General features: G+C 44.7%; 1 protein-coding gene across 1 annotated transcript in view; it reads right to left on the bottom strand.

The window, feature by feature from the left end:
* The window catches only part of LOC119965281 (pumilio homolog 1-like), a 195433-nt gene that overhangs the window by 58733 nt on the left and 108838 nt on the right, over positions 1 to 27862 (bottom strand). The window contains 4 exon segments of the mRNA XM_038795805.1: positions 1518 to 1684; positions 3003 to 3190; positions 10027 to 10135; positions 26687 to 26755. Coding sequence (XP_038651733.1) covers positions 1518 to 1684; positions 3003 to 3190; positions 10027 to 10135; positions 26687 to 26755 — 533 coding nt within the window.

Here is a 27862-nt window from a genome sequence, read left to right as displayed (position 1 = left end):
CACCTGCCTAATCTTTTCTCATATCCGATCATTCTGGACACCAATCACTGGAAAAAAAGTGTTTTTACCTACTCTATATCACCCCCTCAAGAGGTCTAAAAATATCTGCTGAATCATCAAATCTAATGGAACCAGCCCCATTTTTCCCGGGTCTTGGTCATACAATCTCACCAGTGCAGAAGGAGGTCATTTAGTCCATCCCGTGTGCACCGACCCTCTAAAAGAGCTCCCTACCTGGGCCCCCGATCCACATAATCCCACCTAACCAGTACATCCCTGGACACAAAGGGGCTAATCCACTTAACCTGCACATCTTTGGTCTGACTCATTTTTTTTGTATCAAGTGTTAGTATCTAATAGGTTGTTAATGAATGGTTTACGGCCTAGTTGTTTAAAGTAACAAAGGTGCTGGGTATTGATTATTTGTACTCAAACGTGTACATAAAGAGTCAACCAGTACTGGGTATCTGTTGTTTATAGAGTGGAGAAGCTAGCTCTGTGGCAAGCAATGAAAAGTCTCCGCCAAAGTATCCTAGTTTCCGTGTCTTCTTCATAACCAGGCCTGGGAATTCTACTGACACCAGGCAGCACACAAGCAAACCTGCCTGGACCCGCTCTATTGCCTCGACATCCTTCCTGTGACGTACAGCACAAAACTGCACAAATCGCTCAAACTGTCATCTCAGCTAAGTTTTTTGCACTAGTCAACTTGATGTAAATGACAGGTCATTTTTTGCCCCCAGATGGATAAAAGTTGTCATGGTTGGATCAGGCAAACACTGGTATTGCAAAGAAGAACACTGCTTGTCAAACCCCCTTCTTACAAAAGCATTGGTTCCAGTCCAGCTGTCAGTGCATGCAGACACTTTAGGTTTGCGGAATACTTTTCCCCCTATTGTTTAAATGCATTTAAATCTCATACAATATTATGTGACTGTTATTACATGTAACAATGTGCGAGTTTCTTTTTATTACCCACATCATCTACAATCAATCGCACAAAGTTATTTTTTGATTTTTGAAGGGCAGTTTTTTTTATTTGAGGGGAGGTGGGAGGAAGACAAGACCTGGCCTGATTAACATTTACAAACTTACCAAGAAATTTTACTTTTTACCACAAGGTCGATGTACTGTGTAATTCTCAAGGTGTGGAAAATCACAATGTTCTGAATGGCTATTCTGTAACAGCTCTGGAGCATGGAGCAAGTTTTTGAACAGAATGCAGTATAATGCAGTATAGACATCTGTAATATTTTGTTTTTGGAAAAATTCTGATATTGGCCCAAAGTGAAAAGAGGGCGGTATCACAGTGGGGCAAATATCCCAATAAATCCACTGGAACTCTTTGACTTAATCACTTTTTAAAAATTAAAATCTTATCAATGTCTGTAACATTGTAGGTAGCATATGAGGAACATATCAGCCATGATAGAATGCAGACTCGATGGGCCAAATGGCCTAATTTTGCCCCTATATCTTATGAACTTATAAGAGTACTGTAACTTTTCACTGCATACCTGAAGTCCTTAACATCAGAATCTATGCCATTTTGTACCACCAGACCATTTGTTTTATCAATTCCATCATCCTCCACTTCTTTCAGGTCCCCCATCTTATCCCCATCGAACGAAGATTTTCCTTTTTTATCTCCCTTTTCATTATGAGTCTCAGCATCTCCCGAACCCTAAATGGAATGGGCAGAGAAGGATGTGGGAAGAGACAGGGAAAGCACTGTTATTAAAGGTAAAGTGTTATACTTAAAGGTAAAGGGTTTAAACAACAGGTTTAAACAATATTATGCCCTTAGCTGAAAAAGTGCACTGATCACACAGCATGAATACTGTTCCTCTAAAGTATGGAGAGTCCCGTAACACAAAGTTAAGCAAAATGATTTTGAAAGTAGTGTAATTAATGTGGATGCTGTCAAGAGGCTAAACAGAAGAACAACCAAGGAAGTGCACTGGTAAAACAATGCCAAAGGTTTGAAGAATAACTGGGTTAATTAGTTAAATGAGTGAACGGGAATATTAGAATCTCAGTGACCGAATGAAAGGGCTACTCTTTGCACATTAGATTTTTATTAAACGGTTCACACATTATAGAAATTATCCAACTTGAAGAAATGCCCAAATAATTCAGTGCTTCTCCATTCAGGTGTTAAGCCATTCAGGGAAGGAAAGTTGTCTTAACTTGTGTGGGGCGGCATGTGGTGCAGTGGATAGCACTGGGTCTGCAGCACTGAGGACCCAGGTTCAAATCCCGGCCCTGGGTCACTGTCCGTGCAGAGTTTGCACATTCTCCCCATGTCTGCGTGGGTTTCACCCCCACAACCCAAAGATGTGCAGGTTAGGTGGATTGGCCACGCTAAATTGCCCCTTAATTGTAAAAAAAAATAATAATTGGGTATTCTAAAAAAAAAATTAAACTTGGGTGTAAGGGCAATAATGGACCTTGGACCAGGGAATTATTTTGGGTTTCCATTCCTACCGGTTAACTGGCAATCTGCATTGGAAATGTATCGATGCATGTGGTGGACAGAATGAGAGGGTAAAGCACCGCATTGCGATACAGTCTGTGGTAAAATAGCCTGACAGTATTTGTCATCAATGTTCACATATGAAGAATGGTCACTTGAGTATATTACCACAGGTTGTCCATGAAACCAAATTTAGCAAACTGCCATGGATTTATGGGAGTGGGGCGCTGTACCTCGGACTATATGCCGTCTCAATTACATATACTTGAACTGCGGGCATCACTTATATTATGCAGAATACCTTCAGTCTGCCCTTTCAAACTTGGGTTGTACTTGGAAACCAATTTGAACTGTATAACGCAGGGTGAAGTACTAATAATAACGCTGGGATCAATTTGAAATGATGAAATGAGTGTCACAAAAATCGCATTAACCAGTAACGTTAAAGTTGGAAAAGTGTTGATTTTTCTTCCATCCATGGTGGCTGTATCGGTGTTATTGCAAAGTTAATGCTTCCAATACTTACAAATGGTCCTTTCCTGAGGCAGGACTCCAGTTTTTCCCCAGGAGAAGAGCTCAGCACATACTCCACCATGCTAACACCCAGCCCTCCACTTTCAGACCGTGGAGATAGGACAGAGTTGACCTCATTACTGCCATGGAAACCTTGACCAGGGCGTCTCTGCACCATGATTGGCTGTGACACAGAGTGATCTGGGAGAGAGAAAGAATTAAAGAGGCATTAGTTTCCTGTTACTAAAATAACATATTGCATACCAGATAAACTGACACGGAACTGAAGACCACATAGCCCAGTTACAGTTTATTAAAAGACAGCTGCAGATGGTAAAATCTGCCCGTGTGCATCAAAATGTAACTAGTTTTCCTTAAATAGTAAATCACAATACTGGATGCCAGTAGTCCCAGACAACAGCACTCTCTGGTACGGCACTTCTATTTAATGTGCCACACTTCAAATTTGATTTGTAGCTCCAAAAAGATATTTGAAAAGTATAGTTTAAAACTAATTCTAAAACAGCATTTTTAAAACCAATTCTACTTTATATTCATTCCTTTCCAAATCCCAGTATTTTAGAGTTAACAGAAAATAGATTTAGTTAGTTGCTTGCACAGGCGAGGAGATCTGCCTGTTCTATTTTGAGGCAAGTCTCACAAACTGAGACTCCCCTGAAAATAGCAATAGCACAGATAGATAGAATACTCCAGATATGATAGGTCACTCTAAAGCTGAGCCTTTCTGCAAATGTATGCCACAAGATCAGGATCAGATGTGCCTGGAGCCAATATAAAGACCAATATTCAACAGTTAATGAAAATGATAACATATAAATTGCTTGGCTCTTTCGCATCCAAAACATGTGCATAAAATATGCATTTGTAACGGCTTGACACCATATTGATTTTGGTCACTTTACTTCTCTGAATTTATGAGGAAGAGTTAAGGAATTTTTCTTTCCAAACACCACTTGTGGTTGTACCTGCACCAGATAGATTGCAGTAGTTCAAGGAGGCGGCTCACCACCACCTTCGCAGGGGCAATTAGAGCTGAGTCACAAATGCTGGCCTTGCCAGTGACGCTTACATCCCATGAAAAGAAAAAGTTAGGCACATTAGGTATATGCCAGAGGACTGGAGAATATCTAATGTGGTTCCATTATTTAAGAAGGGTTGTAGAGATAAGCTAGAGAACGACAGACCAGTGAGTCTCACTTCAGTGATAACTATTGGAGAAAATTATGAAGGAGAGAATTGATCTCCACTTGGTGAGGCAAGGATTGATCAGGGAGAGTCAGCATGGCTTTGTCAGAGGGAGATCATGCCTAACAGATGTGATTGAATTTTCTGAGGAGTGACTGGCTTTGTAGATGAGGGTAGCGCAGTTGATGTAATCGACATGGATTTCAGCAAAGCCTTTGACAAGATACCTCATGGGAGACTTATAAAGAAGATAAATGCGCATGAGATGCAGGGGGTGGGATTCTCCATCGGTGGCGCCGAAATCAGGAATGGCGATTGGGCAGAGATTGGCATCTGGCGCCAAATCGTGATCCTCCGTCACCCTGAAAATAGTATAAATGCGACCCGCGCTGCGCAGAGTTCAAACGGCGGTTCCATCCCATTAGTGGGCCCACCCGCGATTCTCTGTCCCGATGGGCCGAGCTCGCGACAGCGCGGTCCACATGTGCTCTCAAAAATCGTGAACCTGGCATGGTGGCTGCTGAAACAGAGATAGCGGCAGTAGGACAGGGGGGGGGGGGGGGGGGGGGGGCCTGGATGGTCAGGGGCACGGACACAACACAACACCCCCCCCCCCGGTGATAAATACCGCAACACTACGGGGTGGGGCCCCTAGGTTGGCAGTAACAGAGGGTCTGGTCCATGGGATGGAGGGTGATGACAACCCACTCTGCAGTGAGCTCTGGTGCTCTGCATCGTATGACAATGTCTTAATTCCTGCCCATCATAGCACTTCTAGCTGGGTGATCCCCGGGGCTTGCGGGCTGGCCATTCCATCACACGGTCCGATAAATCCCTGGTGTGGCGGTGGTGGGAACAGCCAAAGGGGTAGGGGCACATGCCACGCACAGAACCTGCACCATCCTACCCCCCTACACAAGGCCTGCACCAACCCATCTCCCCACCCCACACCCCCAGGTCCTGCACCATCCCATCCCTCCCCCACCGGCCAGCCCACCCCTCAGATCCATCAGACAGAGTGTCATGGTAGGCTGTAACGGTGGTAACGGGTGTTTATTGTGAACAGATCTGTGCCTTAACCCCTATGACTAAACTGTGCCCTGCACCCGTGCCAACGTAACTGGTGTCTAACTTTGTGGCCTTACAGGCCCCAGCGCAACATCTAGGTGGGTCCTCCAGACTGTACAGCAGGAGTGGAGGTGGCCTGTTGTGGTTCACGACCTGCGACGAGGGTCCCCATTTGCATGCAACTTCTGGGGCGACTTGGCCTGGATGGGCCAGCTGCTACTCGGGTGACCCAAGTGGCATGGTGCCGCCTTGTTCTGCCCGCTGCCCACCAGATGCGCAGGGGAGAGGGAACGGGGAGAGAGTCCGAGGTCCTGTGGTATTCCAACACCTCCCCTGCGGGAGTCACCGGCACGGGTCTCGTCACCACCTCCTTCCTTGGGGTGCCCGATGGCCCCCCAGGCTGTTCGATGGGACAGGGGTGCGAGTGGAGCCAGAGGCTCCCCTGCACCTACGCTACCAGTGCTGGAGGCCCGTTCTGATCTCGACCAGGGTCTGCACACACATGCAGAACAGGGAATGGACCATTTCTGTCTGGGGCTGCGCCATCCCCCTCCGGGACTGGGCCACCCATCTCAGTGACTGCGCTACTTCGACCAGCGCCTGGCCATCGCCACCAACGATCTCAGCCGTGGCCTGCTGTGACTGGGTCATGCTGAGGAGCGGCGCTACAATGTCCAGGTGGTTCTGGCACATGGCTGCCTGTGACAGCAGCCCTGTCCTGGGCCTCGGCCAGCGCCTACACAGAATGCCCCAGGGCTTGGATATGCTGATCCATAGCTGAAACTGTCACCCCCAATTCCTCCACTGCGAACGCCACCCGAGCGGCCTGGGCGACACGCATGGTCGGCACCACCTTCTGCTCGTGGTTGGACTACTCCACCTGTGCCCGCAGGTGCTGGATGCTCGCCAACATCCTCTCATGTAGTCCCTGGCTCTCTGGCTGCACCTGCACTGTGGTTGGGACTGGATGTTCCAGAAGCCTGGGACCCGTCTGGATGGCAGCTAGTCCCTAGCATCGGCCTGCTTTCCGACCGTCCGACCCCTTGGGTGTTCCTACCTCCACCTGCTGTACGGATTAGCTGTGTGGTGCGCACCAGATAGTGTCCCAGGAGCCTCTTCACTAAAGTGCCCGGTGAGTGTTTCTGGGACGGGTGACGGTGTTGGAGACAGCTGTGACGGAGCCGTCTCTCCTCCATCGCATCCAGGAGGGTCTCCAGCTCACATTCAGTAAATCTTGGAGCCGCTCTCCTTCCAGCCATCTTGTTGGCTGGGAACATGTGTGTCTGTGGGTGGAGGAGGCTGGTGTGTCTGTAGGGGGCTGGTTTAGCACAGGGCTAAATTGCTGGCTTTGAAAGCAGACCAGGACAGGCCAGCAGCACTGTTCAATTCCCGTACCAGCCTCCCCGAAGAGGCGCCGGAATGTGGCAACTAGGGGCTTTTTACCGTAACTTCATTTGAAGCCTACTTGTGACAATAAGCGATTTTCATTTCATTATTCAGATGAATCGTTTTTGTGCGGCTGCAGCTCAACAGCCTTTGAGGTTCCACGTGGCGCCGGTGCTAGCCCATTAGTGGTAACGGAATCAGTGTAGTGTGGCGCTGATTGTTCTGCCATGAAAGTCCACGGGTTCTCTGTTGGCGTCACCACTTCGTCTCAGAAACGGAGAATCCCACCCACGGTATTTTGATACGGTACATCAGGTGTTTTTCACATGTCAGTGCAGACTAGATAGACTGAAGGGCCTCTTCTGCACTTTGTGATTCTCTTTAGAAAATTAGGCATTTGCAAAGTGAACACTGCAACACGAGTAGGGTCATTTAGACCTCATACCTGTTCCACCATTGAATTACATCATGGCTGATGTGCAGCCTAACTCCATATGCCCATCTTTGCTCTACTTCCCTTAATATCTTTGGATACCAAATTCACAGATTTTGAACTAACATTTCCTCTAGCATCAATTTGCAAAAGAAAGTTCCAAACATCTACTTGGTGTAGAAGTGTTTTCTAATTTCACTCCTGAACGATCTGCTCCTAATTTATGGATTATGCCCAGAGCTGGTTCCCAACCAGCAGAAATAGTTTTAATCTACTCTATCTGCTCCCCATACCATCGTATAAACTTTGATCAAATCACCCGTTGATGCCATGAAATACAAACCTAGTTCATTTAATCTTGCCTTGTAATTAACCCTTGGAGTACATGTATGTTTCTGGTAATTCTATGCTGCACTCCCTCCAATGCCAATATATCCTTCTCAAGATGTGGTGCTCAGACCTGCGCACAGTATTCCAGGTGTGGTCTAGTCAGTATTTTGTTGAAACATGGCTTTGTATTCTATTCTTTCAGATTATAAAGGGCAGTATTCCATGACCATTTTTTTGTTGTTTTCTGGGCAAGTTTCTGAAATTTTAAGGATTTTGTACCTTGACCCAAAGTTTCTCTTGACCTTCACTGTTTCTAGCTTTTGACATTTAGATAGATCCTGGTTTTATCCTTTTAGATCCAAAGTTGATGGCTTTACATTTGGCCACATTAAAGTCAATGCACCATAGTTTGGCCCATTTACTTAGTCTATCAACATCTCTTTAATTTCATGCTTCAATCTACACTGCTCACCATGCCACCTCTCCTTGTGTCACCAGCAAATTTGCATACGTGGCTTTCTATACTATACCATCATTTAAATTGTTAATTAATATAATTGAAGGCCTGACCCAGGACAAGTTACATGGTGCTAATGGGCGTCTTCCCATTATCCCTACTCATCTCTGTACTGATTTGTGACTTAATACCAAGAGGTGAGGACCAGGCAGCATTTTCTCATCTGAATGGCAATAGACTTATGCAGTAAGTGTTTATGAAAGATACCAAGGCTCAAGAGAAAATTAAGAACTCGCAGTTTATATAAACATTCTTGCCCCAAAACATTTCACAGCCAATCAATGACTTCTGCAGTAATGCCAATGTTGTGATGTGGACAAGGATGACAGTTTTTCCTGGAATTAGTTATCTGATCCATAAATATGTTTTGGTGGTGTTAGCCAAGATGGTCATTGTTGGTTAGGACACCAAGACGCTTGCTCTTCTTCAAATACTATGAACCATAGGATCTCATACTTGATCTAAACTGGCAAAGTGGGCTTTAGTTTAACATACCTTCATTAGGCAGCATTTGCTCAGTACAGTACAAAAGGGCCAAGACTAGGCTATGCACTCAAATTCTGGACTGGCTTGAACATCAAGCTTCAGACTACAAGAGCGCTATCGTTGTGTAAAACTGACCGTTGGTAAAGAGGAAAATCTATTTGTCCGTTCCAAATCCTAAAAGTTCTTGGTCAAAATTTTTTTTTTAAATACCTTCAAGTACCTGAACTATAAAGATCTTGTAACCCAGATCTTTGGAGAAAGATCTTTGGAGCATTGGAGAAAAACTGCATTAATCAATTAAAACCAACACTATGCAAAGTCACCTTCAAAAAAGCAACAAAAGAACAGCATTATTTTAGTTTCAGTTCCACTCTAAATTGATGTTTTCTCATTTATCCTATATTATAAATTATCCAACTACAACATCTAACATTTCTGCTTTTAAGAGCAGCGGCTTAATCAAATTTTGCTTTTAAGATTCCATAAAATGTGAAGTTAAATCAAGATGCAAACCATCCCAGAGGTCAAATACCAAATGTGTTCTAACAAACTTACTCAACCGCCTTCAGTCAGACTTAATCTAACTATCATTCTCACTTGAAACACAGGCAGTACTCTGCACCATGTGATTTTTAAAATAATGAGCCACATTTTTTCAGTGGATTCAGACTGTATGCGTATATAGGTAGTTATTCAAGGATTGGCACAATTTTAAGAAGCATGGCAATCTGTGGACTTGAGCATGAAGAAAAAACATCCAACATTACCACCTAGTAGTTCCCACTATATTTTCGGAAAGGCCAGCAAAAGATTATTAACAACATCAGAGCGCAGCAGACAAGCAGCGATGAGCAGCCAATGGTTTAATTAAGTTTATTCATCACCCAAAACCTTTCGATAGAGGTGACCTATGGGTAGTCTGCTAGACACAACATCTTGAAACTATAGCATAATTCCCCAATAACTTTTACAATCTTGGTAGATAAGATAAGGTAAGATTGGAGTCACCTAAGCTTTCAGTTTATAGAGTGGCTGGCTAAAAAGTTGGGAGGGGTAAAGTAACTCATTAAGGTGTATAAAGCATTAGATACAAAATGTGTGCTCAGTATATTACTTCAGTTTCAATCAGGCTACGAGGTCAAGAGGCCTGAAATTGCGTGTGAAAAGTAAATGAAAATTTCCTCAAGAAAGACAGCAATCTACCAAGAACTTCACGGGAGTCTGTGAGATGACACGCGTGGAACATTAGAGGATTAAGCATGATGGACTTTCTCATCTGTATGATCAAGAATCTTAGGGCAGAAAAGAGGTAAGTACAGCACAGCTTCGTCTCTGATGCAAAATTTTCAATTCAGTATGGTCCATATGGTTCCCCCACCACACATAGAAAATGTTTACTGTTAAAATTCGCAACATGGTCCAACTGAATGGCAATTCAGGAGGTTCAGTCAGTAAATTTACACACATTGAGCAAGAGTCACTTTAAAAAGCAACTCGTCTCCACAAGCACACAAGAGTTGCATGTTAATATTAATCCCACTTACTTTGATATTAATCATTGATGATTTGTTTTTTAAAAAATCATGTTTGCTTTTTGCTGAAACTCCTTACCTGAAGGTCCCCATGCACTGTCCCGCCACTGATCCCCTAGAAATATCCCTTTAGGTCCATCCTTGTTAGTATCATCGGACTCCCAGAATTTCTTGCTAGGTAGGAGCTGCTGTGTACGAAGAGGAAGGATTTTTACAAGAGAATAAAAACAGAAAACATATGACAAAATACACCTGAAATTGAACATTTCTTTGTTGCGGCACAACATTGTTAAATACCTGTTAATAGACAGATCAATAGCAAGGTCATTGGAAAATTGCGTAAGATTGTGGCAAATGCTTGAGGGATTTTCCTTCCTTTTTGTGAATAAACTGTAGGTTCTGATCTCAACATTTCCGAATCCCAATTCAGCTGCACATTCTCCCACCCCCTTAATCGGCCCATTGATCATCAGCCCACTGCCTGACACCTGAGCATCTCTTTGGCAGCAGACACTCGGCTTTTCACCGCAGGCAGGAGTCACTGATCTGGGACAACCAAAGCAAGGTCAGGAATGCCCAATGTAATACAAAGTATCATAGATCATAGAATTTACAGTGCAGGAGGCCAGTTGGCCCATCGAGTCTGCACCGGCTCTTGGAAAGAGCAGCCTACCCAAGGTCAACACCTCCACCCTATCCCCATAACCCAGTAACCCAGTAACCCCACCCAACACTAAGGGCAATTTTTGGACACTAAGGGCAATTTAGCATGGCCAATCCACCTAACCTGCACATCTTCGGACTGTGAGGAAACCGGAGCACCCGGTGGAAACCCACGCACACACGGGGAGGATGTGCCGACTCCGCACAGACAGTGACCCAAGTCGGAATCGAACCTGGACACTGGAGCTGCGAAGCAGTTGTGCTATCCACAATGCTACCGTGCTGCCATTAAAGTAGAATCTGATATCTGAATGAAACAATATTGACTTGGAGCTACAGTTGGAACAGGCAGCCAACTTAATTTTAGTAACTGGCATGTTTACGGACCTGCGACTTCATAAAAAAGAAAGTCAGCCCCAATTTATGAGTAGCCCAGCTCATCAAAATTCTTAAAAGCAAAAAGACTAATTCCCAACTAAGAAGAAGACAATTAGCAACCTGTTCACGGGAAAAAACCATAGAGATGAAAAAGTCTCCGGTTCAAATCCTAAATCGGTGTTCGGTTTGTTGAACTTAGACACCACTGACATCAAAACTGCCCCAATCATTTCTCCTCAAAAGAGGGGAGTAAAAGCAGCCACTAGCAAGAACCCTATACTGAAAACTGCACATGGATGTTTAATGAGAATAAGATCAGGACCCATCATTCTCTAGGTTCACTGAAGAGAACTGGAGAATGACCATTGTTGGGACAAGAGCAGACCTGCATGTGTGTCCAGGAATAATAGCCTGCAACTGTTATGGAGACATTGAGAAGAGATGGTTACGACAAAAATACACACTTTCCGCTCTTCCGGTGGCGGTTATGAGGGAGTAGGTCGCATACTTGGTGGCTCCCGCTCTGGCCGGACTTTTGGACCTTTTCCCCCAACTTTTTTGTGGCTTTGAGTCTTGATTTGGAAAGTGCAGACATTTAAGTACTGGATCCACACAGTGGTGCATGGAACGGAGAACCCCAAGGGACCATAAAGGAAGAAACTGAAACATAAGCACGGGCTGGGTAGAAGTGGCTGCTGAAATTAACATGGCCGACCCCTGCTGCGACGGCCCAGCCATTGATGGAGGAGCTGATGCAGGTCATTCAAGGGGGCGTTACCAGACAGAAATGAGATTGTCTCGACCCAATAAAGGAGTCGATTGATCGGATGGAACCGTAGGCTGGATGCCCAGGATCGGACGATCCAGAAGTTGGAGAAAGTGCTGGCAGACCAGTTGGAACACCAAACGGTGGTCGAGATGGAGGTGGGGATGCTGAAGGATCAACAGGAAAGGTTGTTAGAAAAAGTGGAAGAGCTGGAGAACAGCGCACGCCAGCAGAATTTGAGAATTGTCGGCCTCCCTGAGGGGCTGAGGCGGGCGCTTTTGTGGTAAATATGAGGGCAGGCTTCAGGCAGGTGAAGGAGATCCTGTTTAAGAGGAAGTGAAATTCGGGATCCTCTACCTGGCGCGCCTCTGGGTCACTCATGAGGACCAGCACCGCTACTTTGAGTCGCCCGAAGAGGCAATGGACTTTGCCCAGAAAAAGGGTCTGGCGTAGAACGGAGACCCTTTTTTTTGGACTTAAGCGACAGCGTCTTTTTCTCTTTTTTGAACGATGTCTATATGGTTTGATTGTTGTCCTTGCTTTTTTGTTCGTCTTTGACGTTTAGGTGAAGACGGGGGAGTTAAAGATATTCGTTGTTTGTTGGGTTTTTCGGTGTTTTGATGGGGGATTTCTATGTTTTATTTCGTGTTACTTTAATTTGCACTATTGGAGGAGTGTGCTGTGGGGGTCTCTGTCTGTCTCCTATGGTAATTAGGAGATCAGTTCGGTCTTGGTTTGATGAGGGAAGTGGTTTCGATGGGCGGGGGTTGATTTCATTAGGAGGGTACTGGGGAAGATATTGGATTTGGACTCGCACAAGCTGGTGATGGGAGGGGATTTTAATACAGTTATCAATCCCGGCCTAGACCGGTCGTGCTCGAGAACGGGGACGGTGCCAGCGATGGCAAAGGAGTTGATAGGGTTCATGGGGGGGGATTAACCCATGGTGGTTTAGGGAGTTTTCTTGCTACTCGCATGCACGCAGAGTGTATTTCCGGATCGACTTTTTCATTTTGAGTAGGGATCTGCTAGCGTGATGGTGTTCACGGGGTACTCAGCAGTGGTGGTCTGGGAGGTGCTGAAGGCAGTGGTGAGAGGGGAGTTGATTTCAATCCGAGCTCATAGAGACAGGACGGATAGGGCAGAGACGGACCGACTGATCAAGGAGATCTTACGGATAGATAGGAGGCATGTGGTGACCCCAGGGGTGGAACTGTTAAGGGAGCGTCGGAGGCTGCAGGCTGAGCTCGGGGTGCTGTCCACGAGCAAGGCAGTGGAGCAGCTTAAAATGGCATGGGGTCGCTGTATGAATATGGGGAGAAGGCTGCCACAGCAATTGAGGAAGAGGGAGGCGGCCAGGGGAATTGATAAGGTGGTCGACGGGGCTGGGAAACTGGTAGGGGATTCAGCTGGGCTAAATAGGGCGCTCAGGGATTTTCATAGCGGACTTTACCACTCGGAGCTCCCCACGGGGGCCGAGGGGATAAAACGCTTTCTGGACGGGCTGACTTTGTCATGGGTGGGCAGTTTGCTGGTGGGTGAATTGGGGGCTCCAATTCGGGCCGAAGAAATTTCTGAGGGCTTGAAGGCAATGCAGTCGGGCAAAGCTCCGGGGCCGGATGGGTTTCCGGTAGAATTTTACAAGAAATTTTCGGGGATATTAGGGCCGTTGCTGGTCAAGGTTTTTAACGAGGCGAGGGATAGAGGGATGCTGCCCCGACGATGCCACAGGCCTCCATTTCGTTAATATTGAAGCGGGACAAAAACCCGGAGCTGTGTGGGTCCTACTGGGCAATCTCGCTGCTCAACGTGGACGCTAAGCTGCTGGCCAAAGTGTTGGCCTCCAGGATTGAAGATCGTGTGCCGGAGGTGATTATGGATGACCAAACCGGACTTGTCAAGGGTAGGCAGTTGGTGGCCAATATTAGACGGTTGCTTAACTTGATTATGATGCCCCCGGAGGGAAGGGAAGTAGAGGTAATTGTGGCCATGGATGCAGAGAAGGCGTTTGGCCGGGTAGAGTGGGACTATCTATGAGAGATGCTGGGATGATCTGGGCTTTATCGACTGGGTCAGGCTGCTGTACCAGGCTCCGGAAGCTAGTGTAAGGATAAACAAGATGACCTCGGACTATTTTAGGCTATACCGGGGGACAAGACAGCGATGCCCCCTCTCCCCGCTGCTATTTGCGTTAGCCATAGAGCCGCTGGCAATAGCTCTGAGAGCTTCTAGGGCTGGTTCGGGGGGGGGGGGTTTTAGTGAGGGACAACTTTAGGTATCTGGGGATACAAGTGGCGCGCGACTGGGGCCGGTCGCACAAGTTGAACTTGTCCCGGCCGGTTGAGCAGATGAGGGGCGAGTTTCGGTGATGGGATATGCTCCCGCTATCACTGGCGGGGAGGGTGCAGGCGGTTATGATGACGATATTGCAGAGGTTTTTATTTGTGTTCCAATGCCTCCCGATTTTTTTTAAAGAGGATCAACAAAATTATTTTGGGCTTTGTTTAGGCAGGTAAGTCCCCGTGGGTGAAAAAGGTGATGCTCGAGAGGAATCGGGGGGGGGGGGGGGGGGGGGGGGGGGAAGAGAGAGAGAAGGGCTTGCCCTGCCACATTTTAGTAATTATTACTGGGCGGCCAACATTGCGATGAAAAGGAAGTGGGTGGTGGGGACGGGGGTAGCTTGGGAGCGGATGGAAGCGGCCTCATGGACAGGGGCACCAGCTTGGGGGCGCTGATAACAGCACCACTGCCGTTCCCGCCGACGAGATATTCCACCAGTCCCGTGGTGGTGGCGACCCCGAAGATCTGGGGTCACTGGAGGAGATTTGTTGGTGCAGTGAGGGCGTTGGTTTGGTCCCCAATATGCAACAATCATCGGTTCACTCCGGGGAGCTTAGATGGGGGATTTTGGGTATGGCAACGGGCGGGGATTGACGAGACGGGGGAACTGTTTCTGGAAAGGAGCTTTCGTAGCTTAAGGGCGCTGGAGGAGAAGTTTGGGCTGACAGCAGGGAATGACTTCAGATATCTACAGGTGCGGAACTTTCTGCGCAGGCAGGTACCATCCTTCCCACGAAGAGGGATTCAAGATAGGGCAGTGTCTAGGGGAGGGGTGCATCTCAGGCATCTACAAAGAATTAATGGGGGCGGAGGAGACGCATACGGAGGAACTAAAGCCTAAGTGGGAGAAGGAACTGGGGGGGTGAGATGGAGGACAGACCATGGGCGGAGGCTTTTAGCAGGGTCAACGTGACCGCGACATGCGCACGGCTCAGCTTGATACAGTTTAAGGTGGTGCACCGGGCACACATGACAGCGACCCGGGTGAGTAGATTTTTTGGGGTCGAAGACAAGTGTGTCAGATGTGCGGGTGGACCAGCGAACCATGTCCACATGTTCTGGGCATGCCCAAAACTTAGGGGACAATGGCAGGGGTTCACGGATGTCATGTCCAGGGTATTGAAGACAAGGGTGCAAATGAGTCCAGGGGTAGCTATCTTTGGGGTGTTGGAGGACCCGGGTGTTCAGGAGGAGGGAGAGGCAGATGCTCTGGCCTTTTCCTCCTTGGTAGCCGGCGACGGATATTACTGGCTTGGAGGGAGTCTAGGCCTTCGAAGTCAGAAGCCTGGTTAACTGACATGGCGAGCTTTCTCGGCCTGGAAAAGATCAAGTTCGCCTTGAGAGGGTCGGTGTCAGGGTTTGCCCGGAGGTGGCAACCATTCATTGACTTCTTCGTGGGGAACTAAGCATCAGCAGGGGGGAGCAAGCAGTAGATAAGCATGGAGGAGTGGGAATCCAAGATTTTTGCCAATCTTTGTCATTCTCCAATGGACAAATACACAGCACAGAAATGTCTTAAAAGGGACTGTGACTCTTGGCGATCTCTTCCCCATCTCCATATAGTGCCCCTAAAAGCAGAGTGTACATGGACTGCAGCTGTTCAAGAAGGCAGCTCATCACCACTTTCTCAAGGGCAACTAGTGATGGGGTGTAAGTGCTGGCCTAGCCGGCATAGCCCCCATCCTGTGAATGAACAAAAATAAATTCATGCTTGTCTGGGGACATTGGTAAAAGTATGGAAGAGATTACAATCTATAAAGCTTTTTGTCATTTAACATCAAAACGTTCCCAAAGCTTTGCTGTGGCCGCAATATTTCATTTGACTCGAGCGACAACTTGAAGGCGACTTTCAGCAAATCTTTATCCAATTTCTGGTGATTGTGGGTATTGAAAATAAACAAATGATTAGAGCTGTACTTAACGTTTAGGTTACAAAGTAAAATTCAATACTGCGGATCAAAGATTAACAATGTGCTTTGTGGGCAGCACAGTGGCCCAGTGGGTTAGCCCTGTTGCCTCACGGCGCTGAGGTCCCAGGTTCGATCCCGGCTCTGGGTCACTGTCCCTGTGGAGTTTGCACATTCTCCCTGTGTTTGCGTGGGTTTCGCCCCCACAACCCAAAGATGTGCATTGAATTGCATGTGCATGTGGATTGAACACACTAAATTGTCCCTTAATTGGAAAAAATTAATTGGGTACACTAAAAAAATTTTTTAAACAAAAAGCAATGTGCTTTGTCCAGGTGATTACATAAAGACTTCGAACAGTTCAAAGTTCAAGGATGACTTTTACAGGTACTACCATACACACCAATGACCTAAATAGTGCGATTATGTGTTGCTTCATATTGTATCTGGATACCAGAGTGCATAGGAATTGCAGGATTCTAGTTCTTGCAGTGACACAGAAGTACACTTTTTTTTTAATTTAAATTCTCTGCAGGGTTCTAACCCAAATGTGGAATTGCAGTTTTAAGAAAAATCATATTTGCTGTACTTATTGCTGTATACACAGAGGAGGTAAAAAGTGTGAATTTAAACTTTGGAAGATTTTATGCACATGACACTCCTGGAACTTCCTTGAGATTGATTTATGCGCCATGCCAGCGAATAGGTTCCCCAAGCATCTTGCACCTCATTTTTTTTGTGTATCATGCTTTCCTTAAAATTCCTGTCTGAATGCTTAAAAATAAAATACTTCAGATTTGTATACCACCTGAATGGGTTACCACAAACAGCCATAGGTCAGGATTTTAAAAGAAGAAATGTTGTTCCAAAAGGAGTTCTTGGCAATTTAGCAAGTGTGTAAATTTTCCGTTGTTCATTCTCCCCGCTAAGATATCTTAGCGGGGCTATACTACAGAACTGTAACAGCACCTTCACCACATCTATATTACAGACAAATGCCATTATTATAATAACATTCAAACTCAGTTATTTTAAGTTGTGATGAACAAAAGCGAAGTTCCTCCAGATGAGGGACCAAAAAAGTATCAAGATGTATATTTGCCTGAACACTGAAGGAAGGATTGTCTCCCTCCAGGAGCGATGGACAGGTTGCCTTCTTCCATGGACAAACTATTAATGCCAGTATGTGAACTGCACTCAGAAACCACTGCTGATAATTATGTCAATGGTTACCTCATGGGCTTCATCTGAAGCAACTGCAGTAACTCTCAACTATGGGTCACAAGTAAGATGTTTGATAATTATACATTTCAAGTTCCTTACAAAATAACCCCAAAAAGGTATATTTCACGAACACAAAGCCATCAGAAATATGTGCAGACACCAACAACTTCTTGATGTCTTTTTTGAACATAATGGAAGATACTTCAACAGTGGAAATCATTCCTTGACAAGATCAAGACATTTCCAATTAAGGTTTGCACCAGACATGAATAAAATTTTCCTTTCAGTAGGTGGTTGGTTTTGCTTTGGTACAGTCCCATGGGTAATGGAAGTACTCTCCTACCCCCCTCTAATAATAATATTCTACACGAACAGCAAGCAAAAATAAACTGAGTTGTCAAAACATCCAGTAGGAATCACTGCATACTGCTCAGAAATAATATTCCTTTCCATGGCCCAGAGTTTCCAAGAGAAATTTCTTTAGGATTGTGAATCATTGGAATTCTCTGTCCCAAATAGCTGCAGGTGCCCAGTTGATGAGTATATTCAAGATTGTGATGTATAGATTTTTGGACCCCAGCAGAATATCAGGAAGGTGAAGCTGAAGCAGAAGATCAGCTATGATCTATTGAACAACAAAGCAGATGGCCAAACCAACTCCTTTTCCATATGTTCTTTAAAGGGGAATCAATTTACCTTAGCTTTCGGGTACAGATAAACCATAAAGGACTGAGTTCACTCCACAGCAATGATATGAAATTTACTGTATCAATGAGCAATTCTGCTCCAGTTTGGCCAATGGGATCTCATTCTGTGCAAGCATGTGTTAACTTACGTTAGGGCCTCCTACACCTATGTGGAACTAAATTAAGTTCAGGAGAGCAAAGCCAACTAGCTCCAACAATCCAAACAGTTGAAGCTGTTTTATAATATTGCTGTTTTAGTACAAGGGCTGGCACTTGTTACACAGTACCTTTCATGCTCTTGGATATGACCAAGCACCACATAGCTGATGAGCCTATTTTTGAAATGTAGACACTTGTTAGGTAGGCCAATTACAGAGGTGGCACAGTAGTTGGCACTGCTGTCTCATGGCGCCGAGGGCTCGGGTTTAATCCTGGCCCCGGGTCACTGTATGTGGAGTTTGCACATTCTCCCCATGTCTGCGTGGGTCTCACCCCCAAACCCAAAGATGTGCAGAGTAGGTGGATTGGCCACACTAAATTGCCTCTTAATTGAAAAAAAAATAATTGGGTACTCTAAATTTTAAAATAAAGATAGGCCAATTACCACGGTATGGCTGCACAAACAGCAGTGACCAGTCAATTCATTCTGGTGGTGTTGGTTGAGAGAAGAATATTGGCCAGGACACTGTGCAACCCACTCCCATGGCCCTCATCTTGTTAATTCACGTCCACCCGAAAAGAAGTTGCATCTGAAAGATGGCACTTCAGGCAATGTACCACCCCCAGCTGAAATGCAGGAATAGAATGTGTGCACAAATCCTGAAGTGGAAGTAGAAATCACGACCACCTAACTCAAATGTAAGAGTATTAGTTACTGAAACAATGTGGGTTTTTAATTCTAATGAGAGCCCATTGTCCATGAACCAAAAATTTGAAATTGCTTTGTGAAATCAGTCTTTTGCAGACAAGAGCATTAACACAGGTAAAACTGCTTACACAGGTTGCAAAAAATAGATTTAACAGAAAGACAAACCTCAGAATGAAAGAAAGATATGAAATCAGGTAGGTGAATCCACTCTGTCAGACCAATACGTGCATTGTAAATGTATTAATGTCGAAAAGAAACATGTTCACAATTTGTATTTAAAGTGATATGCTGCAACTTGAGACTAGTGCCTGCTTCTCAATAATCCATCCAAAACACAGATATCCCAGACTCTTCCTCTTCTTGTAATTATATAAATACTATGAAACAACCACTTTGAAGCATCAATTACCATGACATTCTTTCACACAACAAAAACACTTTTGAAGAATTATCTTCCTGCATAGAGTGGAAATTGGGCAACTTTGAACAAATGCACAATAAAAAGTATGTTTGAGGTGGCGCTGAATGAAAAGTGACGCAGCGCTTTAAGAATACTTTTATGAAAAGCAGGCAAAAAAATTAGGCGCGCAACAAAAATGAGATTTACTTCCCAGCCTCAAGGTTACTGACAGTATACTGGCATCCAAAACACTACACTCAAACTGTTGCTCCCATTATAAATTCAGGCCGCCACCAAAATGACAGCAAACAAGACACAGATAACTGCACTGGCCTTAAAATCTATTGCAACAACCTAGTCCAGTTTTCTAAAATCACACTAAGATATTTCCTGTAGCATAACATTGATTTCTGCAGTGCAACTGTCTCAAAACATAACAAAAAATTAAACTATTTGGCCACCTCAGCTCAAAAGTACAAACATGACTTGCAATGTTGCAGGAACTTTGGAATTAGTACACAATAACACTTTGTGAAGGGACAAAAAGTGTTTCTTTTATTCATATGTCCCTAAGATAAAGTACATGCACTGAACCAATCTGTGAAATAAACAGATGCTGCACTAAGAATTAAACTAACTTTAAACCAGGAGTGCATTATGCTACAGGGATACATCAGTCTCAATAAGTGCCAAATGAAAGGGTGAAATTCGCCCTGAGAAGGTACGGTGCAAGGGTTCTTTAGGCGGTGGCAGCCTTTCCTGGACTTCCTGGCAGAACGGTAGAGAAATAGGCCGGCAGCAGCAACGCGGGGGGGTGGGTTTGGTTCGGTGGGAGGGAGAATTGTGTATAGGGGTTTGTTGGATGTGGCGGGTGTTATCTCTCTCCTTTTGTTGTTTTCTTTTGTTTGTTTTTGTAGTTGCTGGGGGGGGGGGGGGTTGGTTTTTGTTCTTTGGTTTTTACTATGGTTGTTTGGGTAATATTGTTTTGTTGTTTATATTTTGTGAAAATTTTAATAAAAATTATTTTTTTTTAAATAAAAAAATAAGTGCCAAATGACTGGAACAACTGTGCAGCAAAAGCAGACCATGACAGAAAATCTGTCTCCTCATTAGGTTGGTTGTTCTGGTCTTCGCTCCTTTACTGACAATGCCAATCCTGTAATCAGCAGAGGAGCACCCAAAACAACATTCAGCCACTACTGTATTGAAAACGCTGGCCATTCATGTTCAGTCCAATTCTCAGGATAAAACAGGGCTCAGAAACACAAAGCCATTGGTACGAAAGTACAGTGCATAGTAAAATTCACCTCCAGATTAGTTAAACCCTCCAATTAACTAACCATTTTTCAAAAATCATGAAAAGACTTAGTCAACGCTTACAAGGTTTGCCACTGTGTTGTAGCATTCTACCATTCAGAGAATTTTTCACCTCGCAGGGTTCTGGCAATCATATAAATCATTGAATACCTAGAGTGCAGATGGAGGCCATTGGTCCCATCGAGCCTGCACCAACCCTCTCAAAGAGCACCCTACCTAGGACCACACCCCCGTCCTATCCCTATAACCCCAGACCACCACCTAACCTTTTGAATACTAATGGGCAATTTAGCCTGGCCAACCACCTAACCTGCACATCTTTGAACTGTGAGGAAACCGGAGCGCCCAGAGGAAACCCACGCAGACACAGGGAGAACGTGCAAAGTCCACAGAGACAGTTACCCAAGGTTGGAATCAAACCCAGGTCCCTGGCATTGTTAGGCAGCAGTGCTAACGGTGTTGGAAGCTTTTCATCTTGCACTCATCAGGACAACCATGATAATTCTAAAGTCAGTGGAACCAACAATTATTCCCAACAATCCTGCCACAAACCAGCATCCACTGAACATGCTAAATTTAAAAAGTGCAAATAACTCTCACTCACACATACTGTGGGATTCCGAATTACCTGTCTTGATTTTCACATGCAATGCAAATGTCTCACAGCATCACGGGACCTCAAGACCAACCATAACATATATCCGACAACGGGACAGGAATAGCCATTTTAACAAGTGTGACTATACGAACAAAATGCAAGCCATTCTTAAAGACATGTCTAAATTAGTATTCATTAGATCTGTCGCTCAACATGCCTAGGCAGCCTTGCTTGGAAATGATTGCTGGACTTTTGTACGGGCAATCAGCTGCCACATGATATACATATGATAGGGTTCATCCTCACGGCTCATTGCATTAACACATGTAAGGGCTGTCCAAGACATACAAAAGCGGTGTCCCTTTATGTCCAATCTTGTCCATGGCTGGTTCTGTACAGCATTAATTAGCCAAATGGTTGGGCAAATTGTTACGACGTTTGAGCAATTTTTCCAGATACAAATGAAGGATTCCTTCACATTTACCATACAGGACTTGTATATCGATAGCAATGCTGTGTCTGTGTGCTCAGTTAATATTGCAGTTCTATTCTCCAATGTTCCACTTAAGGAAGCCACAGATATTTGCACTGCAGCACTATATCATAGTGATCGAGACCCGCCACCACTGCGTGAATCACTTATTCATTGAGCTTCTGAACTCAGCAACTCATGCAGTTAAGTTCAGCTTTAACAGCACCATGTTGAGAATGACACCAAGGCTGATGGAGTGGGAGATAGTGTTGAGGATTGTCAGAGGATACAACAGGACAGATAGGTTGGAGACATGGGCAGAGAAATGACAAATGGCGTTTAATCCAGACAAATGTGAGGTAACGCATTTTGGTAGGTTGAACATAGAGGGGAAATATACCGCAAATGGCAGGACTTTTAGGAAAATAGAAAGTCGGAGATCTGGATGTGCAGGTCCACAGATCATTGAAAGTGGCAACACAAATGAATCCAGGAGGAGAGAGAGGCGGCAGTTCTGGCCTTTGCGTCCCTGGTAGCCCGGAGGCGTATATTGCTGGCATGGAGGGACTCAAAGCCCCCAAAATCGGAGACCTGGCTTTCAGACATGGCTGGCTTCCTCTGCCTGGCGAAATTAAGTTCGCGATGAGAGGGTCTCTGCTGGGGTTCGCCCGGAGGTGGCAACCATTCATCGGCTTCTTCGCAGAGAATTAATCGTCAGCAAGGGAGGAGGTTAGGTTAGTGTAGGTTAGGGGATAAGTAATGGCAAGACCTGCGGGAGAGGGTGGTGGAATTTGCACAATGTATTCTTCTTCTGTATACTGTTGATTTTGTTGCTGTAAAATGCCAAAGAAATACCTCAATAAAACATTTATTTAAAAAAAACTTCCGACCCCCCATGTCAGCACGTTGACTGTGGTTTAGCACAGCTGCCTCACGACACTGAGGACCTGGGTTTGACCCCGGCCCTGGGTCAGTGTGTGTGGAGTTTGCACATTCTTCCCGTGTTTGCGTGGGTTTCACCCCCACAACCCAAAGATGTGCAGGCTAGGTAATTAGCTAAATTGCCCCCTTAATTGGAAAAAAATGAATTGGGTGCTCTAAATTTTTTTTTTAAACTCCAACCCTTCACATATTTCCGATATGTGGATGATACGTTTGCAATGTTTAAATCCTTAGCAGCATGTAATAATTTCCTTGCATGTGTCAATGGACTCCATCCTATGCTCAAATACACCTTTGAAATAGACCAGTCAAATGAAACTCCCCTTCCTTGAAGTACTAGATGAGAAATCTGCCAAGGAGTTCTCTACCACCAGTCTACAACAATACATGTATTGGGATTCTTACAGTTCCACACACTATTAGATTGGCTAGGCAACCTTGTAAATAGGGCCCAGGCCATTTGCACACCAAGCAAGCTTATTCATGATCTTTCAAAAGTCACTGGAATCAGGGAAAGTCCCAGAGGATTGGAAAATCGCTGTTGTAACCCCCCTGTTCAAGAAGGGAACAAGAAAAAAGATGGAAAATTATAGGCCAATTAGCCTAACCTCGGTTGTTGGCAAAATTCTAGAATCCATCGTTAAGGATGAGATTTCTAAATTCTTGGAAGTGCAGGGTCGGATTAGGACAAGTCAGCATGGATTTAGTAAGGGGAGGTCGTGCCTGACAAACCTGTTAGAGTTCTTTGAAGAGATAACAAATAGGTTAGACCAAGGAGAGCCAATGGATGTTATCTATCTTGACTTCCAAAAGGCCTTTGACAAGGTGCCTCACGGGAGACTGCTGAGTAAAATAAGGGCCCATGGTATTCGAGGCAAGGTACTAACATGGATTGACGATTGGCTGTCAGACAGAAGGCAGAGAGTTGGGATAAAAGGTTCTTTTTCGGAATGGCAACCGGTGACAAGTGGTGTCCCGCAGGGTTCAGTGTTGGGGCCACAGCTGTTCTCTTTATATATTAACGATCTAGATGACGGGACTGGGGGCATTCTGGCCAAGTTTGCCGATGATACAAAGATAGGTGGAGGGGCAGGTAGTATTGAGGAGGTGGGGAGGCTGCAGAAAGATTTAGACAGTTTAGGAGAATGGTCCAAGAAGTGGCTGATGAAATTCAACGTGGGCAAGTGCGAGGTCTTGCACTTTGGAAAAAAGAATAGAGGCATGGACTATTTTCTAAACGGTGACAAAATTCATAATGCTAAAGTGCAAAAGGACTTGGGAGTCCTAGTCCAGGATTCTCTAAAGGTAAACTTGCAGGTTGAGTCTGTAATTAAGAAAGCAAATGTAATGTTGTCATTTATCTCAAGAGGCTTGGAATATAAAAGCAGGGATGTACTTCTGAGGCTTTATAAAGCACTAGTTAGGCCCCATTTAGAATACTGTGAGCAATTTTGGGCCCCACACCTCAGGAAGGACATACTGGCACTGGAGCGGGTCCAGCGGAGATTCACACGGATGATCCCAGGAATGGTAGGCCTAACATACGATGAACGTCTGAGGATCGTGGGATTATATTCATTGGAGTTTAGGAGGTTGAGGGGAGATCTAATAGAAACTTACAAGATAATGAATGGCTTGGATAGGATGGACGTAGGGAAGTTGTTTCCATTAGCAGGGGAGACTAGGACGCGGGGGCACAGCCTTAGAATAAAAGGGAGTCACTTTAGAACAGAGATGAGGAGAAATTTCTTCAGCCAGAGAGTGGTAGGTCTGTGGAATTCATTGCCACAGAGGGCGGTGGAGGCCGGGACGTTGAGTGTCTTTAAGACAGAAATTGATAAATTCTTGATTTCTCGAGGAATTAAGGGCTATGGGGAGAGAGCGGGTAAATGGAGTTGAAATCAACCATGATTGAATGGTGGAGTGGACTCGATGGGCCGAATGGCCTTACTTCCGCTCCTATGTCTTATGGTCTTATGAAATAAGATGCATCAAAGACATTCTGTGGGATAATGGCTACCCTGATCAGATCATTTCACATTGCATACCCTGCAAAGTCATGAATGGGACCAAGGCTGCCACCTTTGGTCCTGAAAAGTGCCCAGTCAACTGTAGATTACTCAGGAAGGGCAAGTCTTTCAAAAATCTGAGCAACAGGTGAAGCTAACTGTTTAACAATGCTATGTTTAACAACACAAACAGGATGCTGCTGTCATGCCAAAAAGGCGTTCTGCCTACCACACAAATGAGTAATGTGGTATATAAATTTAAGTGCTAGAGTGATTCTAGGTATGTAGGTCACAATTCCCAAAGACTGGTGGATAGTATCATGTCCCTTCCTCAGTTCGCAACAGGCAAACTACAGACCATACCCCACTAGCCAGAGCTTGCAAAACACAAAATAGTGTCCAACATTACATGTGCTTCAACGGTTGTACAACATTTGCAAGAAAAAACTTAAGACAAAATATCTTTTTTCGGCAAAACAAAAAGCAAAATACCCCATGAAGTGCTATCAAACAAACTTTTACACCTAGCCAGATGACCAATAGCTTGATAAAAGAGGAAAGTTTAAAGAAGTGTCTTAAAGAGGAAAGTAGGATGGAGTGAGAAGTTCAGGAAAGGAGTTCCAAAGATCACGGCCAAAAAAGGAAATGGTCCAAAGCTGAAAGTCAGGGGTGGGCAACAGACTAGAATTGGAGGAGCTCATAGATTTTGGAGGGTTGTAGGACTCAAGGAAATTAGAGATTGGGATCGGTGAAATGACAGGGGTGCAAATTTGAAGCGGATCCGAATTTTCAATCAAGGGATTGCCAGAAACAGGCCAGGCAAGGTCAGCGAACCCAGAGGCAATGCGGCTTACGACTTGATGCAAGTTCAGATCCAGACAGCACAGATTGGAATAAACTCAAGTCTATGAAGGATGTGAGATGAGGGTTGGCTAGAAGAGAATTGGAATAGTTGAATTGAAAAGTAGCAAGACATGAAGTGGAAGAGCGAGCCAGACAGCGCCATGACAGAGGTGGAAGTAGTGGTCTCAGTGATGGAAAGGAAATGGAGTTGGGTCTCATCTCACGTTCAAATAGGATTGAACAGTCTAAAATCAAAACAAAAAATCCTGTACAGAGAGAAAGTTAATGATCAACCTGAGATGTTAATTCTAATTCTCTTCCCGATGCTGCCAGCCCTACTGAGTACATCTAGCATTTAGTCTATACTTCAGATTTCTATCATCTGCAGAATTTTGTTTTTGTTAACAGTATGTTTCAGCCTCAAACAGTGACAAGGAGACGGGTGAAATTGGTGGTTTTTGGAATGGAGTTTGCAGCTGGGGCCAAAGATGGTCTTCCCAACATGAAACTGGAGGAAATCTTCGCTCATCCAACACCGAACATCAGAAAAGCAGCGTGACAAATCAGAGACAGTGGAAGGGTTAAGAGAGTGGTTTATACAGTGGAGCCAGGGGCCATTCAGCATATATGTGAAAGATTACATTGTTTTTCTGGATGTTGGTGCCAATGAATAGTGCACAGTTGAGAAATAGGTTACGTGAAACCTTTTAGTAGGGCGTCAGTTCACCAGCCCAGGTAGTATCCCTACTGCTACAATTAACCAGCTCAGCACATGGGCACAGGCCTCCTTTATCTGTATGGTTTAGTCCCACACCTGGTGTCAATTGCACTAAGTGAACCACTGAGAAGTTCCAAAAAGCCAATTTTTTGAAGTCACTTTAAAAAAGATATACTGGCAGCCTTTCTTATCACTTCTGAGCCACTGACGGCAGAGGAAGCAAGTTTTATTAAAGGTTCAACCACCCTGTCAGGAGACAAAAGCAAGCCTGTTCTTTCAATTATCTGAGAAAAATAACTATTTTCACCATAAAATGGGTGAAATCAATTTTACATCAAAAGAGCCAAGATAGCAGTAGCAGAAAAATCAAAGAATGTAATAAAAGTAACAAAATATAAGCTGATCTACGTTACTAACTTACTAAGAAGTTCAAGATCAATAAGAAAATTGCTGCTAATGATCTTTTATGTGACATTTCTGGGCGGAGAATCAGGAGTAGCGTCTATTGCAAAGCACACACAATATGCCAGTTTCCAACCAACCCCCACAATATGTCAGTTTCCAACCAACCCCCCCCCCCCCCGTGCCAATTTTCAGCACAAACTCACCTCTCCCATACTGCGTCCTTCTAATGCCAGAGCCTGGAAGTCATGGTTCAGTTCATCCATTGACCGTACCTGAAGAAAAATAACAACCATATAATGAAGGGAACAAGGCAAAACACAGACTTTATACATGAGAAACTTTACAAGGGAAACTCTTATCGACTGGCGACTTCTTCCTAAAGCTTTATGGCTTCTGGATTAAGAGGATATTCAACATGGGAATTCATAAAGTTCTTATTTCTACTGCATTTAAAAATAAAATTCACTAGGAAAAAAGGCACTCTTCTACTGAAGACTAATTACTTCAGTATCCTGAACCAGTCAGGGAGGGTTTTAGACAGTCCAAAGTCACAACCGGGCATTTGGGCAAGTAGGCAGTTGGAAATTTGGTCCCCAGTCATCTCAGCCTGCAGCTGGAGATAGACGGCCAATCTATTGCCAGTCCTCTGCCACTCATGAGTGCAGTCATGCCACAACCTGTATTTCTGATTTGTTGCTCATTCCTGGATATCTGATCTCTGGTGATGCCACAGATCAATCCCGAAACTAACGCAGAAAGTATATAAGGACTGATAAATGCATCAAGGCAGAAATTATTTATTTGATTTAATCCAACATGGTTTGAATTCCTGTTTAAAATTTGTTTTCATCACAACTGTGCCAGCTTGAGGTCACATCGCTAAGAGTTTATGATCAAAACTGAAAATTCAACCGGAGGAATAATAACTATTACTATTTCAGTTGCTTGATGAGAGTAAAATAGACAAGACTGATATTGATTACTAATTGTGTCCGCGTGCATCAAGTAAAAGGAAAAACTTGCATTTATAAACAAAAACAGAAAATACTGGACAATCTCAGCAGGTCTGACAGCATCGGTGGAGAGCGAAGGGAGCTAATGTTTCAAGTCTGGATGTCTCTTTATAAAAATGCATTTAGAAAGCATTTATAAAACCAGTTTCGGGCAGCACGGTGGCACAGTGGTTAGCATTGCTGCCTACGGCGCTGAGGACCCGGGTTCGAATCCCGGCTCTGGGTCACTGTCCGTGAGGAGTTTGCACATTCTCCCTGTGTCTGCGTGGGTTTCACCCCCACAACCCAAAGATGTGCAGGATAGGTGGATTGGCCACGCTAAATTGCCCCTTAATTGGAAAAAATAATTGGGTACTCTAAATTTAT

This window comes from Scyliorhinus canicula, chromosome 1, assembly GCF_902713615.1.
Source record: "Scyliorhinus canicula chromosome 1, sScyCan1.1, whole genome shotgun sequence".
Classification (NCBI taxonomy): Eukaryota; Metazoa; Chordata; class Chondrichthyes; order Carcharhiniformes; family Scyliorhinidae; genus Scyliorhinus; species Scyliorhinus canicula.
Note: the sequence above shows the minus strand (reverse complement) of the source record. Positions and strands in the feature narration are given on the sequence as shown.